This window comes from Bubalus kerabau, chromosome 9 (genome assembly GCF_029407905.1).
Source record: "Bubalus kerabau isolate K-KA32 ecotype Philippines breed swamp buffalo chromosome 9, PCC_UOA_SB_1v2, whole genome shotgun sequence".
In the NCBI taxonomy this organism is placed as follows: domain Eukaryota; kingdom Metazoa; phylum Chordata; class Mammalia; order Artiodactyla; family Bovidae; genus Bubalus; species Bubalus kerabau.
In genome coordinates this window covers 83,995,727-84,011,803 of record NC_073632.1, presented here as the reverse complement: position 1 = coordinate 84,011,803, position 16,077 = coordinate 83,995,727, and the positions used below count along the sequence as shown (strand labels likewise).

The 16,077-nt window shown below is 40.1% G+C and overlaps 1 protein-coding gene across 1 annotated transcript; it reads left to right on the top strand.

The window, feature by feature from the left end:
• The first annotated feature begins 1,467 nt into the window (after window positions 1–1,467).
• Window positions 1,468–15,972, top strand: PERP (p53 apoptosis effector related to PMP22). Its single transcript, XM_055535738.1, has 3 exons — window positions 1,468–1,870; window positions 12,107–12,247; window positions 14,401–15,972. The coding sequence occupies exons 1-3, from the start codon at window positions 1,684–1,686 to the stop codon at window positions 14,625–14,627; spliced, it is 555 nt and encodes a 184-aa protein (XP_055391713.1). The 5' UTR covers window positions 1,468–1,683; the 3' UTR covers window positions 14,628–15,972.
• The last annotated feature ends 105 nt before the right edge of the window (window positions 15,973–16,077 follow it).

Here is a 16,077-nt window from a genome sequence, read left to right as displayed (position 1 = left end):
TTGGCTATTCTTCATGATTTGCCCAAGGAGGGGTTGTGCAGATACTGAGAACTTATTTCTCCTCAGTACCACTCCCAGCTGCCACCTCACCCTGCTATCCACACCTGAGGAGCTATAGTGGTGATGGAAGCAGAGTCAGGACACCGGAGTTGGGACTTTAGTGGTTTAGCATGCAGTGGTTGTATGCTGACATGCAGTTTTTGTTTGGAGAAACCTCAAAATAGTAAATGAAAAGGGTAGATGTAAAGGGGTCTAAGTAGAGATCTGGGCTAAGGCATGGACAGCAGCCAAGATGACCTGAATTTATCTAGAGAAGCAGTTGAAGCGCTTCCAAGACTGAAACTCTCTCTTGCTCAGTCACTTCAGTCGTGTCCGACTCTCTGCGACCCCATGGACCACGGCCCGCCAGGCTCCCAGGTCCATGGGATTCTCCAAGCAAGAATACTGGAGTGGGTTGCCATTTCCTTCTCCAGTGATAAAGTATGAAGTGAGTGAAGTGAAGTCGCTCAGTCGTGTCGCACTCTTTGCGACCCCATGGACTGTAGCCTACCAGGCTTCCTCCGTGGGATTTTCCAGGCAAGAGTATTGAGTGGGTTGCCATTTCCTTCTCCACCACGTGAAACTAGCATTTGTTAATTTCAGTGTGTTTGGGAATAAAATGTTTACCGTGCTCCCTTTAAGACCAGGCACAGGGCCGGCACCAGGGATACACAGATCATTAAAACAAGGTCTCTCTGTCAGAGTTGGCACCCGAGTGGAGAAGGCGGGGATGTAAACAGTTATGAGTCTGAAGCAGCTGAGGTACAAGGTACAAAGGTGGAGCTCAACAGGAAATGCCCACCTCTGCGGGGGAGGGTCAGGGACAGGGTCCTCGGTTGGGTACACGCACTCAAAGAAAGTGCGGCTGTGTGTGTGTGTGTGCGCGCGCGCGCGTGTGAGTCGCTCAGTCGTATTCGACTCTAGAATACTGGAGTGGGTTGCCATTTCCTTCTCCAGGGGATCTTCCCCATCCAGGGATCAAACCCCGGTCTCCTGCATTGCAGGCAGATTCTTTGCCATCTGAGCCACGAGGGAAGCCCGTAGGATTACCAGAGAAACTCTTGGGGAGGGTCAGGGGCCGAGTGCTCGGTTCGGTACACGTGCTCAAACACGCGCTCAAACGGAGTGCGACAATGACCCATGTACAGTTTGAACGCTCATCTCAAATGGCTGGAAACTTAAATACAGTATTACTGAAAATCAGACCACGATCCGACTTCAGGGGTTGAATACATAACTGGTGATGCGCAGATTAAAATGTGTACACCTTGAAGCACTGAGAAGAAAAGCGTTGGATGTGAGGGGACCAAGTGAGAGGAGGAGACGAGACTGTGGCTTCCCGAGGCTCCAGGCTGCTCGCGGGCAGGGTTAGGCTCACCCACACCCGCCGTAACCTGAGCCCGGCCCCGCCTCCCCAGCGCGCGCCCCGGCCAGCCTGCCGAACAGGTCCGGGCGGCGCGCTCTGAGTCACCGGAATCTAGGTGGGGCGGGCGCCGCGCCCCCGCTGCCAGCCCTGAGCCGCGTCCTCCAAGAGCCGCCTCCTTGCGGCCTCTTCCCTTTTGTCGCGCTGCCCGCGCTCGAGGGCCACTCTCCGCCGGTGTCCGAGCCTCGCGCGCTGCTCTCCTCCCCACCGCCGCCGTCGAGATGCTGCGCTGCGGCCTGGCCTGCGAGCGCTGCAGGTGGATCCTGCCGCTGCTACTGCTTAGCGCCATCGTCTTTGACATCATCGCGCTGGCCGGCCGCGGCTGGCTGCAGTCGAGCGATGACAGCCAGACGTCCTCGCTGTGGTGGCATTGTTTAGGAGATGTCTGCGACAGCCTCATGACGTATGGTGAGTGCCGCCGCCTCCGTGAAGTCCGCCGGGCGGCGGCTGGGGCGAGCGCCGGCGCCCAGGGAGTGCGGAAGTCGCTTTACGGGAATGGACTAAAACAGGGTCGATAAGGGACTAAACAGGGTCGGGGGGCTAATGGGTGATTCAACAAAAATCTCCTCAGGGCCTGGGTCCATACATCGAACCCGTACAAAATCAAGCAGTAGCAGCCTTGGGTGGCCAAAACCCAGGCTCGACACTGGACGACAGTGACCCTAGTTCAAACTACATTTATTCGTACAGCAAAAGGTGATCTCAGCCATTTGAAAAGGGTTTGATGAGTAAATACAACGAACAAAGTATATTTTCTTGGATACCTACTCAAATTTATTCCTATTTCGTGGCCTCCTCCTCTGGTTCTTCTTATGCTTAAAATACAAGTATTAAAAGTGCGCACCTTTATTCGCTATATTACTAAACTTGAACTAAGAGAAAGCAGCTCTTCTTCCTTTAAAAAAATAAAACAAAACAAAAACCTTTTCTGTCAAAGTTTTAGCAGTGATAATTTCAGTAGATATTGCAGTGTTTAATGCTGCAGGGTAATTCTTCTTAGAGGGAGAGTGTGGCTCAAGTCCGGCATTGCTGTTTAGAAAACTTTATTTCAGTTCGATTTGAAATCTAAAAAGCAAACACATCTTCTACACTAGCGAAATGAAACGGAGTTGACAAATTTAAAATACTGTAGATAGAGGTTTGTCTTTTTCCAATGTGGAGGGATTTCCTGCCTACTAGTTAGCTGACGGGACCGGAGCGGAATTTGCCCTGGGCTGGTATCGCCCCCAGCTTACTGGTAGGTGGGAAGAACTGCTGGGGTCTATTGTAATTAGCGACGTTTGTGGGGTCTGAGAAAAGAGGGTTTAAGTAGGAGCGTAATCAGAAGCTTAAAGCCAGGTACTACTGAATGGGGCCTTACCAACTGAGTTTAATAGTTTTAAACAGAAAGAAAGCTATCCAGCTTTTCCCCCCATTCTCTGGTAGGGCCTTTGACTTACCCCCTACCCCTAAACTGGCCCAGGGCTTCAAACCAAATTCTGTTTATCTTGAAGCCCTGTATCAGGGGCTTGGTGCTTTATCTTATCTACTGTGGAATTACTTGGAAGTTCCCACATGGAATCCACCCCATCCCCCACCCCCCACCCACAAAGGAGGCATGGCCCTTGGCAGGAGGTAAATGTAAAGACTAAATGAAATTCCTACTTTCCTTAGAATCTGTGTTTTTCCTCTCTTAAAGCACAAACAGCCCACCTAGCATGGTTTGTATTACCCACAAGTCTCTTAGGTTTTCGAAGTGAGTTAATTTCTTTGAAATAACATGTCTGTATAGTTGGTTAAAATGCAGTCAGGTTCAACATCTTATAGGGGATTTAGCAGGCCTGCTTAAAACAGGTGTGTTTTTAAACAGACTTTGGTCTTCATGTCTCACTTCAAAGACTAATACAGACCCAACGAATGAATAATCAGCGATGCTGGGCATGTGAATTAAGGTTAGTGCGCCAGTCAGGAGAAGGGTGCAGGCAGAGCCTAGATCAGCACTATTGCTGGGACATGATCTGGCCTGCAAGGCTCTGGCTGTGACCACAGCCCTCTTGTGAAACAGGCACAATGCAGTTTTTAATTTTTCTAGACTTGCAAGATGAACTCACCTTCTTAGGGTGTGGCACTTGTAACCTCAGGCTGATTGAGTGCTTTGTATAAAGAAGGGAATAGGCAGGTTCTATTTCTGTTTTCTAATTTTTTAATTAGACAGGAGTCTCAAGCATTAACTTTTTTTAATTGTAAAGAAAGTACAGATCCAGTGAATAGTTGATGTTTCAATTTGATACAGCAATTGGTCTTTGGAAAAGTGCGCTTTTCCAAGTGAGTCTTGACGAATCTAGTACTGTCTTTGTGATTTTCACAAGTGGGTGGTGGTAGCCTTCACATTCCATTTTAATTATTCCTGACCTTTGCAAAGATAACCAAGTGCCAAGAATGTGATAAACGCAGCTTTTGCTCAAGCCCTAGAATCAAATGATGCACCCAGCATCCACTGTCAACAGGTGACCGTGGGAAGAAGAAAATAGCTATGAATTCACCACAAGAGGTCCATCCCAGGCTACTGATGTCAAAGATGGTTAGAATGATTATTATACTTCCACTTCATTTCCTGCCAGGGACTGTTGTCTAGTTTTGCCTCACAGGTATAGAAATTGTGTATTTCTACACTTTAGGTCAATTATCTAGATGTCTGAACTCTTGAGATTTTCAGATAGCTTCAGTAAGTCCTTGCCGAAAAAAATGCATTCACATGAGGTCATACTTTATCTAAAATACAGCGAGCAGTTTACACATACTCCCACGTATGTACAAACATGACTAAGAGTAAGGTTGATGGCTCTAATTAAAATATCTCAGTATAAAGAATTAAGTAAGTACCTCCACTTTTTAAAAATTTCTTGCCATGTACTAAAAAATCTTGTGGTTTACCATTGTAACACTTAAGAAAATATACCTTTGTATTTACAAAGTGCTTCACTATCACTTTTATTTGCTGATATTTATAACATTGATTTATTTTGGTATTAAGGACCTAGGTTGTTACTGGTAGGTATCGGCAATAATACTAAATAATATAGGCTTTTTTTCATAAAGGTAAATAGTTCCTCAGAATTATGTAAAAAGCAGAATGTTATATTCTTCACTGTCATTAACAGTTTTAAAAAAAATGATGTATCCACTTCATTTTTCCTAATCAGTAAACGGAATTAAACACTGAACATTTTCTTTTTCACAATAGTTACAACTAAATGGGGCTTCCCTGGTGGCTCAGTGATAAAAAATCTGCCTGCAATGCAGAAGAGGAGGGTTCAGTCCGGAAGATCTCCTGGAGAAGGAAATGGCAACACACTCCAGTATTCTTTTTTTCACTCCAGTATTCTTGCCTGGGAAATCCTGTGGACAGAGCAGCCTGGGAGGCTACAGTCCATGGGTTTGCAAAAGAGACAGATACAATTTAGCAGCTAAACAACAACTAAATAAATACACATACTTGTTTGAATTTTTTTTTTTTAAATCAAGGTTTCTAATCCTCAAAACAGGAAAAGAAAAATCTAGATTTAAATGCTGAAACAGTCATTCAAATTTCATGTATAAAGAAAATGCAAAATTAAATTTGAATCCATGTTCACAGATGGTATTTTTGCATTGCTGGCACCTTCTTTTCCAGTTCTAAGAAAGAGTAGATCAGGAGGATATTTTCAACTTCAGAAATGTAGATTTCAAGTCCTAAGCAAGCTCTGACTCATTCAGGGTGGAGAGTAATGGAGTTAAGTTTATGGATCAGTTACTGGGATAAGAAAGATGAATTTATGCTCCAAGAACGACAGCGGCAAAGTCTGAGTGGCAGCAAGGGAGAGCCTTTGTCTTTGATCTGAATTCAGAAGGGCAGAGCCTCATTTTTACCAATGATACCACATTGAAAGCTTTTTGTTTTTGTTTTTTAACATGAAATCAGCCTTAAGACAAAGAATCAGATTATTATAGGAAATAATTTTAGGTAATTTAGCCCTATGGCTTTTCATAGTATGGAAAATGAGAAAAATAAGTACGAAGTTAACGTGTTCACTGGGTTAAATTCAACTTAAAGGATTTCATTTTGAGATTATATTCTTGTGGCTTATGAAATTAGGCATTAGTAGATAGATTAATCTTTTATGGGCATGTGTTCATATTCTTATATAGTAAAATAAAAAGTTGGACACTCAGGTGATTTTCATGATTTTGTATATGTGTTGATTTATAAAATCTAGACATCTAGGAACGAGTGATCTTGCCCAGTTTACTCCACATTTGCTGTGCTTAGCAATAACTACCAGAGAGCCTCAATTCCTTTTTAGTGACCTAACTTGTCTTTTCTCCCTGTAAATGGGCACAGACTCCTAGACTATCAGAATTGGGAGGGACAAAGAGTGCGCCTACTCGAGATTTCTGCAAAGCCTGCCCATCAGCATCCCCTGTGATTGATCTGAGCTTTCACTGTTTGTTCAGCAACTTAACTCGCTCCACCATGCTTGTTTGTTTAAAAGTACCTCTCTTAGTGGCAATGCTGTATAACACAGGGAGCCCAGCCTGGTACTCTGATGACCTAGAAGGGTGGGATGGGAGGGGCGAGGGAGGCTGAAGAGGTACGGAATGTATATATAATTATGGCTTATTTGCATTGTTGTATGGCAGAAACCAATACAACATTGTAAAGCAATTATCCTCCAATTAAAAAAGAAAGTACCTCTCTTAACGCTGACAAGAGCTGATGGGCTTCTCTGTAAATTCTTCTTTTTAGCCTTCTAACAGCAGACAGATTTTCAAACACATTTAAGGGTAGATCCCAAATTTGCTGCTAGTTACCTTTTCTGAGTTCATACACAATTTCCTGTATTTTCCCATCTTCCTGTGTAGGATAGTTTCCCCACTCAGACTTTAAAAGACGGAAAAGGAGTTCTGCAAAGACCAATGGGCAAGAGTTATCATCTGGCTCAGTTTAGGGGGGTGGGAATGTGGAGCATGTAAAGAATCTCACACCTACCATGGAATCCCTCCTCCCCCAGTAACCCCCGCCCCCACCATTCTTCCTTTAAGCCATTCCTTTCCTGCCTCCAAACCTTGGAGGATTGCTCTTCCTATGCCGATTTATTTGGAGGTCTGTACTGAGTTATCCTCTAGATTTTTACTACTAATGTGTCGTAGACCATCAGCATCTGCATTATTGGGGAGGTTTTTGGACACTCAGTATCTTAGGCCCATCTACTGAATTGCAATCTGTATTTTAACTCGGTCCCCAGGTGACTGATTCATCAGCACTTTTAAGTTTCAGAAGCACTGGTCTGTATTACTGCGAGTCTCCTCAATGAATAGGCAACAGTCTTTTTGAAATTATCATCCACCCATGCTTATGTTTATTTGTAGATAACATCTTTTTATATTTTTAATTTTGGTTTTATCCAGTTTCCAGTTCTGCTTGTGTATGACATAAAGAACTTTATAGAAGCAATAGGAAGAAATCTGACAAAATCTTAGATTCACTAGGTAGGGTTTTCTGTCTTGTTCATAGATGAATCTTTTGTTCTGGAAAGGAGCCGTCCTCCAGTTGGGTGACAATTTGAGTAAGGGGCTAGGCCACAGTAGGTTCCGGTCAACATTTGTTGCTGTGTGCTCTGCTCAGTCACTTCAGTCATGTCCAGCTCTTTGCCATCCTATGGGCTCTAGCCTGCCAGGCTCCTCAGTCCATGGGATTTGCCAGGCAAGAATACTGGAGTGGATTGCTATGCCCTCCTCCAGGGGATCTTCCTGACCCAGAGATAGAACCCATGCTTCCTGCATTGCAGGCCGATTTTTTACTACTGAGCCACTAGGGAAACCTCAATATTTGGTGCCCACATGTAAAACTCCTGAAGAATGCAGCAAATCCATTAAAAGAAATACTAATTTGGGGTGAAAAAGTCATGACAGTCTCCAAAATATCACCCACAATAGTAGTAGTGCTCTCCTTGTCTTAAAATAAAAAATTTTTTTTTCTTTTCCACAAACTTAAGCTTGATTTATGATTTCTAGCTTGATATTCGAGGTATTTACTTATTTTACTTTTATTGCTCTTTTCTTTTTTTTTTTTATTGCTCTTTTCTTACCAGTTGATCTTATTGGTCTTTTCCCGGCTGTATTTGCCTTGTAATGTTGTATTTCAGTATATAATCTCTGGAAAAAGATACAGCATTCTTCCTCATACAAAAAATTTAAAAAGATTTCCTAGAAAAAACTCAGAATTTCATTAGTGATCAGTGAATGGTTTCCATTGTTGATTTAATGTTGAATCTTTGCAAGAAATAGCAAAATTTGATAAGCCATTCTTCACCTAAATGGATCTTTAATGAATCTTATTTAAAAGTGGATTTATAATATTGCTGGTTTCTTTGATAACATGAATTTCTCCAAGTGGTATTTAGAAAATAAACCTATGACAGAATAAATTATGAATACATATGAAACACCAAATTTGTCTTCCTTTAAGAAAACAAAATTCCTGCATAGAAACTCTGTTTACCTGAAATACAGCATGCTATTGTGATCTCAATTCAGAGAAAGGTAATTGACAACTTCCCCAAACCCCTGCACACACATACACACACACACAGATTCTGCTTATTTGAATTTAATGATTGTATTTAATTGAATTTAAGGATTGACAGTAACCATGAAAAAAATAAACTATAGAAACGAGACTACAGTTGATAGTAGTCTCATTGCTCATGAAACTTACATGCTTCTTTTTGGCAGTGTTGCAATCTATCTTTATAAGGCGATCAATCATCTAAGTTGTTCTCAAATTTTAGTATGGATGTAACAAATGCCAATAAAAAACAGATTAGGAAAGGCAATAAAATTTACTATATAAAATATTAATGAAGGACAGAGTTATATTCAGAATAGATGAAGATGGATTGTCTTTGAAGAACTGAGGAACATCTGTTGAATCATGAAAGAAGTAGCTTTAGGACAAGTTTTAAAAAGTGATGTTTTTTTCATTGGGGCTAGTAAATAGGTATAATTTAGATCAAGGTATAATATAAAATATAAATAGTTCTCAAAAGGGTTTGGTAAATTTGGGAATATTAGGCTCATTCTGGGTAATTAAGGAAGACCAAAGCTACTTAGCCTATAGACTTAACTTTTTAAAGTGTATGTCTTGGAAAATTGCCATGTTGTAAGTCTACATGGCAGTTGGGCTCCTTCTCAGGCAGAATGTTGGGCTGGGAGGATCCTGCTCAGATCTAATAGGGTCCATCTCACCATCTTACAACAAAATAGTCATTGACATGAGAGCAGATTGCCTTCCTTGTTATCCATCCGTCAGGACCTTCAAAACCGTGTTAAGATTTATATCTCAAATTATAGTTAAGTGATTCACTGTGGGTGTTTCCACGCTACAAGGAGCAAGTTTTACATGTTCTACTTCCAAGGCAGCCTTTCTCCAGACAAAATGTTGCTGAAGTGTCCATTTTGATTTCTCTCAGACTCAGCATTTTAAATAAGCAAGACGCTAATTGAGTTGATTTAACATAGCATAGAAAGAGTTATTAAAATGATCTGTTTATCTTTACATTCACCTGTTGGTTTTAGGTGAATTGGCTTACTATTTCTTTAATTTCTTTCAAGTACCTGAAACTAAATGTAAATTATAGCTATAGTGTCAGAGGAAGTAGTAATAGCAATAATTTAACTTTGTATTAATTTTCCTCAAACAGGTAAAATGATTGATATTACTCTTTAGGCAATATCATACATTATTTAGCTATAGTTTAAAAACCTTAATCTGTAATTGTCAGAGTTTGATTATTAAATATGTTCCCTGTTAGGATTTTTTTTTTTCTGTTTTTATTGAACACTCACATTCTACTGTACAATTGATCTTCATAATGCTTGCATTCCTCTGTGTGCATATACAGATGTACTGCCTTTTCACTGAACAGTGACAAACCTGTGAATTCAACTTAAAAGGAAAAATCAGTGTCTGCTTATTTGAATTTAATGATTGTATTTAATTGAATTTAATGATTGGCAGTAGCCATGAAAAAAATCTATAGAAATGAGACTGTAATTGGTGGTGGGTCACATACTGAAAGTTGCGTGCTCCTTTCTGGCAACGCAACAGCTGTTCTTATAAGAAGATTAATCATCTATCTTAGTTGTTCTCAAAATTTAGTATACTAGTAAAGAAATACTAGGAAGATGCAGATTCCTGGGCACTGTCTTTCCAGCTGTGATTCAGTGTGTCTGCAAGGACACACAGGAAGCCATCTTTTCTATGAGCATCACTGATGGTTTTGTGTCAGTGGTCTATGGTGTAGACGTAGAGATGGTCTTAGCTGTTCTTTCCAAGGATGGCTTCTCCTCTCTGGAAAGTTACCTTACCCAAAGGACAAGGCAAAAGTGAAAAAAGAGAATTAATTACTCAATTTCACATTCTGGCTTTATCTATGTTGCTTTTAAAATAAAACATTTCTTTTTACCTTGGTCCTAAAGTCTCTTATTGATCTCACAGAAAGAGCAGGACTTAGAAGAAAGTAGTAAAAATTATAAACTAAACTGGACCCACTCATGGACTGTCATGCCCCTGACAGTGCCACTAAAGGGTCATTTGTGTGAAAACATAATATTTGCGCATGTAAAAAAAAAAAAAAAGAGCATGTGTCTTTTACTTGAAAGAAAGTGAAAGTTAGTCACTCATTTGTGTCTGACTTTTTGTGATCCCATGGCCTGTAGTCCACCAGCTTCTTCTGTCCATGAGGATTTCCAGGCAAAAATACTGGAGTGGGTTGCCGTATCCTCCTGCAGGGGATCTTCCTGACCCAGAGATCAAATCTATGTCTCTTATGTCTCCTGCATTGACAGGCAGGTTCTTTACCACTAGCACCACCTGGGAAGCCCTAATGGGTAGTAGAGGCGGGGTATAAACAAGGTTCCCAAGCCTTTGTTCTTTCTGCTAGTCGTTAGGTTTGTCTACCATTGACCGCTCTAGTGACCAAAATTAAGTGAGGGTATGTTTGCCAGCCAAGCTGTGTTCAAGTTGGAGTAGGACCAGCACTGAGGTGCATGCAACTCTCCTTTTCAAATTCAATAAAGAAAAGCAGGTTAAGGGTGCATGTTCATTCATTAATGAATGAGTGGACAAACATAATGTGGGCTCTCCATATGGTAGACTAATTATTGGTCATAAAAAGGAATGAAGTCCTGCTCCATGCTGCTACAATATGGATGAACCTTGAAAACATGCTAAGTGAAAGCACAGGACAGTCCCAAAGGCCACATAGTATTAAACTATAACCCCATTTATAAGCACTGTACAGGGTATACAAATTTATAGAGACAGAAAGTAGATTAGTGGTTGTTGGAAGCTGAAGGGAGGGGGAGGTGACTGCTAATGGTCATGGGGTTTCTTTTTGGAGTGATGAAAAGTTTTGGAATTGTAAATGGTGATGGCTGCATAACCCTGTAAATATAGTAAAAACCACTGAATTGTACACTTTAAATGGATGAATTTTCTAGCATGTAAATCGTATCCCCAAAGAAAAAAAGAGTCATATTCTGGCTTCAGACAGGCTAGAAATCAGACTTGGCTGCCAGCTCTGTGACTATAGGCAGGTTATCTGGACTCTCCAAGCCTCAGTGTAATCTCACTTCTAAAATAGAAATGATAACAGAATGTGAACCTTGAAGAGTTATCCTGAGAATTCAGAGAGTTAAACCATGGCAGGTCCTTAGCTCCATGCCTGGCACAGAGTGATTACTTCATACATGTCAGTTACTACCTCTGGAGAGAAAGTTGTGTGGGAAAGAGATTTTACAAATTGGTGCAGGTTGAACAGGAAGAGTGATTTGCTGGAATCCTTAGCTGAGAAGTCATGGCTTTTCTCTTCCCATAGGCGCAGAGCAGAATGAGCCAGGGCTGGAGCTGCCCACATCCATCTTTGAAACCAGAACTCAATTTCCACCTCATCCCGATTGTTTTTAGGGTGCATGTCAATAACTGAGAATTATTGTGCAACAAATTCTGAATACTTCAGAAAAAATTTATGCAAAAATTTAGAAAGGTTGTTTGTACCTAAACTTGTATAAAAATAATATCTACTTTACAATTAAGTTGTTTTATTTCACATCTCTGCCTAGGCATAGGTACTCTGTTTTCAAAAATTATTTTTTCATGGAACCAAATCTTAATACAAAACAATGATCCTTTTAAAGGTAATTGAAACAGTTTCTGAAGAGATTATAATTTGGATTGTTCAATACCAAAAATGTTGTTTTTTGGGTTGTACTGGATTAGAACTTGAGTTAATCTTTTAAATATACCTGTTTATATGGCCAATTTATCCACTTATTAAATGAGATACAGTTTAATAATGTCTACCTTTCATTTTGGAGGTATAAACATTTGCCCCCAAATAGAGGGGTAAGGCATTACTGTATATCACTATATTAATGTCCTACCTACGAATCGCCCATTCTTCCCTTAAAATATGGAGATGTTTAAGTATTATTGAAATAAAAACTGTTCTTCCACCCAAATATAATTATTAAAAAGAAAAAAAAACCTGCTGATGCTTTGTTAAGTAATTTTTAAATTTGGCAATGTCTGTTGTATTAATGACCGTTTGTTTTTCCTTGTAGCTTGGGGAAGGGCAGCCGCCGCTATGCTGCTCTGCGGTTTCATCATCCTGGTGATCTGCTTCATCCTCTCCTTCTTTGCCCTCTGTGGACCCCAAATGCTTGTCTTCCTGAGAGTGATCGGAGGCCTCCTGGCCCTGGCTGGTAAGGCTGTGCGCCAGCAATTCTTCATTCCTCTCTGCAGTGAACATCAATATAGAAATGTCCAAGCCACAGTGAAGATCCCTGACAGCACAGTTCCTGATCTGCTCTCAGAAAATGCGTCCCCAAAGGCAGAAGTAACAGAGGATGTGCTTTAAGATCTTGAACTCTTTCCTCTTCTGCCTGAGATAGCGTTCCAGTTCCAGCCCCTCCCCCCCCCCCACCGGCAAATGAGGAAGGTTGTCACTCTATCTGCGGTTGTCTCTCATAGATGACCTCGAGTCCCTGCTCCCCAAGGGGCCAGGGCTATGTTGCCACTGGAAGGGCAGTCTCCATAGTGGTCCCAGACTGGCCTGGCATGAGCTGCATGCTTAGGGGACTGAAATGTCCCTGAACCATTGCACTTGGTGAAGAAGTTTTGCATTCTTAGGATGTGGTGGATCATGGAAGGGTCTTCTGCAATTTAGATTTTGTAGAAATAGATCTAAACCATGTGATGAACCAAAATGGGTAAATAACTATATTTTACATGTATTATGGCACATATTAGAGAAAAATGAAGAAAAGTGTTCCTTTTGTGTAGGACACAATGATTTGCACTAAATGACAGGCTTAACCAGTGAAAATTTGCTATTTTAAGTAGACAAGAAGCAGACAAATGATGATCCGCACCAAGGTTGCCCTTCATGAGTTGCCAAAGGAGAACATTTTAAGTTGGGAAACAGAAGCAACAAGTCAAGATATGGAAACGTCTATAGCCTTTCTAGTGATTAAAAAAAAGAAATGGAAAAACTAGCTTTTCTTAAAAAAAAAAAAAAAGAAAGAAACAGAAAACTAGTTAACAGTATATCTGTGGAGCTAGTAGAAAAAAATTAAGGTGAAAGGAAAGTGGTGGTGAGAACTATCCACTTCCAGACATGCTCTAGGAAGCACAGCCAACTTATTGGTCCCTCTGTGCAGAGCAGTGTCTGAGTGTCACAGAGCTAAAATTTGCTCATACCTTAAGTCATGGCAATGCACACATGAAATACTAAGTTAAAAAGTGCATGGCATAGCATTGTGTTCAGTCGCTCAGTCATGTCCAACTCTTTGCGACCCCATGAGCTGCAGCATGCTAAGCTTCCCTGTCCTTCACTATCTCCCAGAGTTTGCTCAAACTCATGTCCATTGAGTCAATGATGCCATCCAACCGTCTCATCCTCTGTCATCCCCTTCTCCTCCTGCCTTCAGTCTTTCCCAGGATCAGGGTCTTTTGGCATAGCTTATGGCATAGCATAGCATGTGTATACTCATTAGCGCTTTATAGAATTATGCATGTTCATTGAAAAAGACTACAAAGTAATCTAATAAAGCTCCTTTTATTTTTAAGCAGTTTAAAATGTTAATGCATGATTAATAATAACTGTAACAATGTGACTCTTATATTAAGAGTTTAGAAATCTTTTTGACATGTTTCCCTGCCTGTATCTTCCCTTTCACTTTTTCAAAGCACTGTGATTATTCTCTTCTTTTACTTCTATTCTCCTAGCCTGGAACAGTCTTCTTCCTGCCCTCCATCTCTTCATTTCTATTTATTCTTCAAATTTCCCTTCCTCTGCAGGCTTTTCTACTGATTCTCCCATTGATCATTCATATCATTGGTTCATTGTTTCATTTAGTCATTCATTTATTGAATGAATATTCCAAAAGTATGTTATCAAATGTCAGTATTGAGTTCTAACTCTGTATGTGTTTGCACACACATGTGTATATATATATTATTTTTGCTACCACTGAAATATTAAATGTTTGGCATAGGAAATGCAAAGATGAAAAAAAATAGGCTCTTCTCTACCCTCTTCTTTCTATTGCACACCACAGTTCAGCAATTTTTACTTTAGCATATATAATGCTTACACAGGTACTATGGAATGATTCTCTAATATTCTGTCTGTATTTCATATATTCAGTATTCTGCTCAGTGCCAGGTATCTCTGACACAAAATATTCAACCATCTTTTTTGGTTCATGATTAACTAGATTCTCCCAGCCCCTTTTATCAGCATTATTTAGGTGGGTTTAACACTTAATTTTAAGGCAAAAATGTTGAGGAAGAGGAATTAATCTGTTGTCACCATGCATTCATACTTGGGATTTTTTTTTTTCCTTCCTTTTAGCTGTGTTCCAGATCATCTCCCTGGTAATTTACCCTGTGAAGTACACTCAGACCTTTAACCTTCACTTCAACCCTGCTGTCACTTACATCTATAACTGGGCCTATGGCTTCGGGTGGGCGGCCACTATTATCCTGATCGGCTGTGCCTTCTTCTTCTGTTGCCTCCCCAACTATGAAGATGACCTGCTGGGCAATGCCAAGCCCAGGTACTTCTACACATCTGCCTAAGGTGGGGAATGAGCAGAAGAACATCACTGCTGCTGAGATAGATTCCAGAGAAAGAAACTGTTTTCCCCTGGAATACTTTGAACCTGTTTTGGGGACAATGTTCATATCATTAAACTATGGTCAAAATGCTAAAATAATCTGGGGAAAGTGTTTCTTAAATGGTGTTATAGTTTCATATTCATCTTTTATATATGTTTTGTAGTGTTAAGTAAGACTTACTTCTTTTAATTAATTACCTGATTATTAAGTTGGCTAAAAGGTTCATTCAGGCTTGTCCATAAGATTGATGGGAAAACCTGAACTCACTTTTTGGCCAACTCAATACTAATATGCCCATGTTTCCTTATATTTAGCAATACCATTGATATTGCATTTGTAAAAGAATATGAGTATGAAAGTAACCACATACTTTCAGGTAAAAATGAGAAGGCTTCAAAAATTTGAGTAAATCTGGTTAGGTTTCTGTTTTTCCCAGATGGAATGGGTTGGGTCTATTAAGGACTGAGGAGAAGAAGAAGATACTGGTAAAAATTGTCAGTGACTAAATATTCTAAAAAAAGAAACGCAAAAAAATATTTTTTCAAGCCTTTGGCCATTCAAAGAAGCAAAATTGTTCCTAAATGCATGTCATTTGTGAGAATTTCTAATGAATATCAGGAATAATTGATTTGGGGCTAAGCTTTCCATTAACTTAATATGACATCTAGGAAAGTACTCTTTCATGGCCAAAACCTGTTGCAGTAGTATGGCCTCCTTAAGCAGTGAAATCTTAAGATGAAATTTTCTCTTTTAAAGTGGTTCATAGGGTGGGGGTGTGGTAGAAAGCTACTAGTAATTCTGTGCTCTTTGGTGTCTATATGCTCTAGACCAGAGTAGACTGGATGAAAAAATGGACTGGTCTAATTCATTATGACCTTTAAGTAGTATTAGGTTGTTCAGTAAAGCATTAGGAGGGCCATTCCCATCACAAAAGTAACATTAAACAGCCTAAAGAGAAGACATGGCTTGAATTTTTCATCTTTGGATTGATCGGGCTCTAATCATGTAGACACAGCTTCTGATAGATTGCAACTGTAAGCAAAAACTTAAATATGGTTAAAAACCTGGTTTCCCTTGGTAAACAGATTAAAAATATCTGATGTAAAACGTTTAACAGGAGAATTCAGGAATGTGGGATTTCTCTGACTTGCAAATATGATATATCACATGGAATATTATTATTTTTTTACTATTTGTACTTACATAATGAAAACCAATTCATTTTATATATCAAATTATTTTGTAAGTTGTAAAAATAGCAGTTGCAGCTTTATTATGAACTTTTCTCAATAAACCAGGTGATCTTATCTTGTTTCTAGTTTGCAGTTTTTTTGGTTTTGCTTCTCCCCTCATTCCCCCAAATCTGGGGGAAGGGAATTTGTAAAAGAAGTTTTGAGTGGGGTAGTAAGAA

Bases quoted from the DNA above. Each gene is read 5' to 3' on its own strand.
- PERP (XM_055535738.1), top strand. From the start codon at position 1,684: ATGCTGCGCTGCGGCCTGGCCTGCGAGCGCTGCAGGTGGATCCTGCCG. The intron at 1,871-12,106 runs GTGAGTGCCGCC...TTTTCCTTGTAG, and splicing joins CGACAGCCTCATGACGTATG to CTTGGGGAAGGGCAGCCGCC. The intron at 12,248-14,400 runs GTAAGGCTGTGC...CCTTCCTTTTAG, and splicing joins AGGCCTCCTGGCCCTGGCTG to CTGTGTTCCAGATCATCTCC.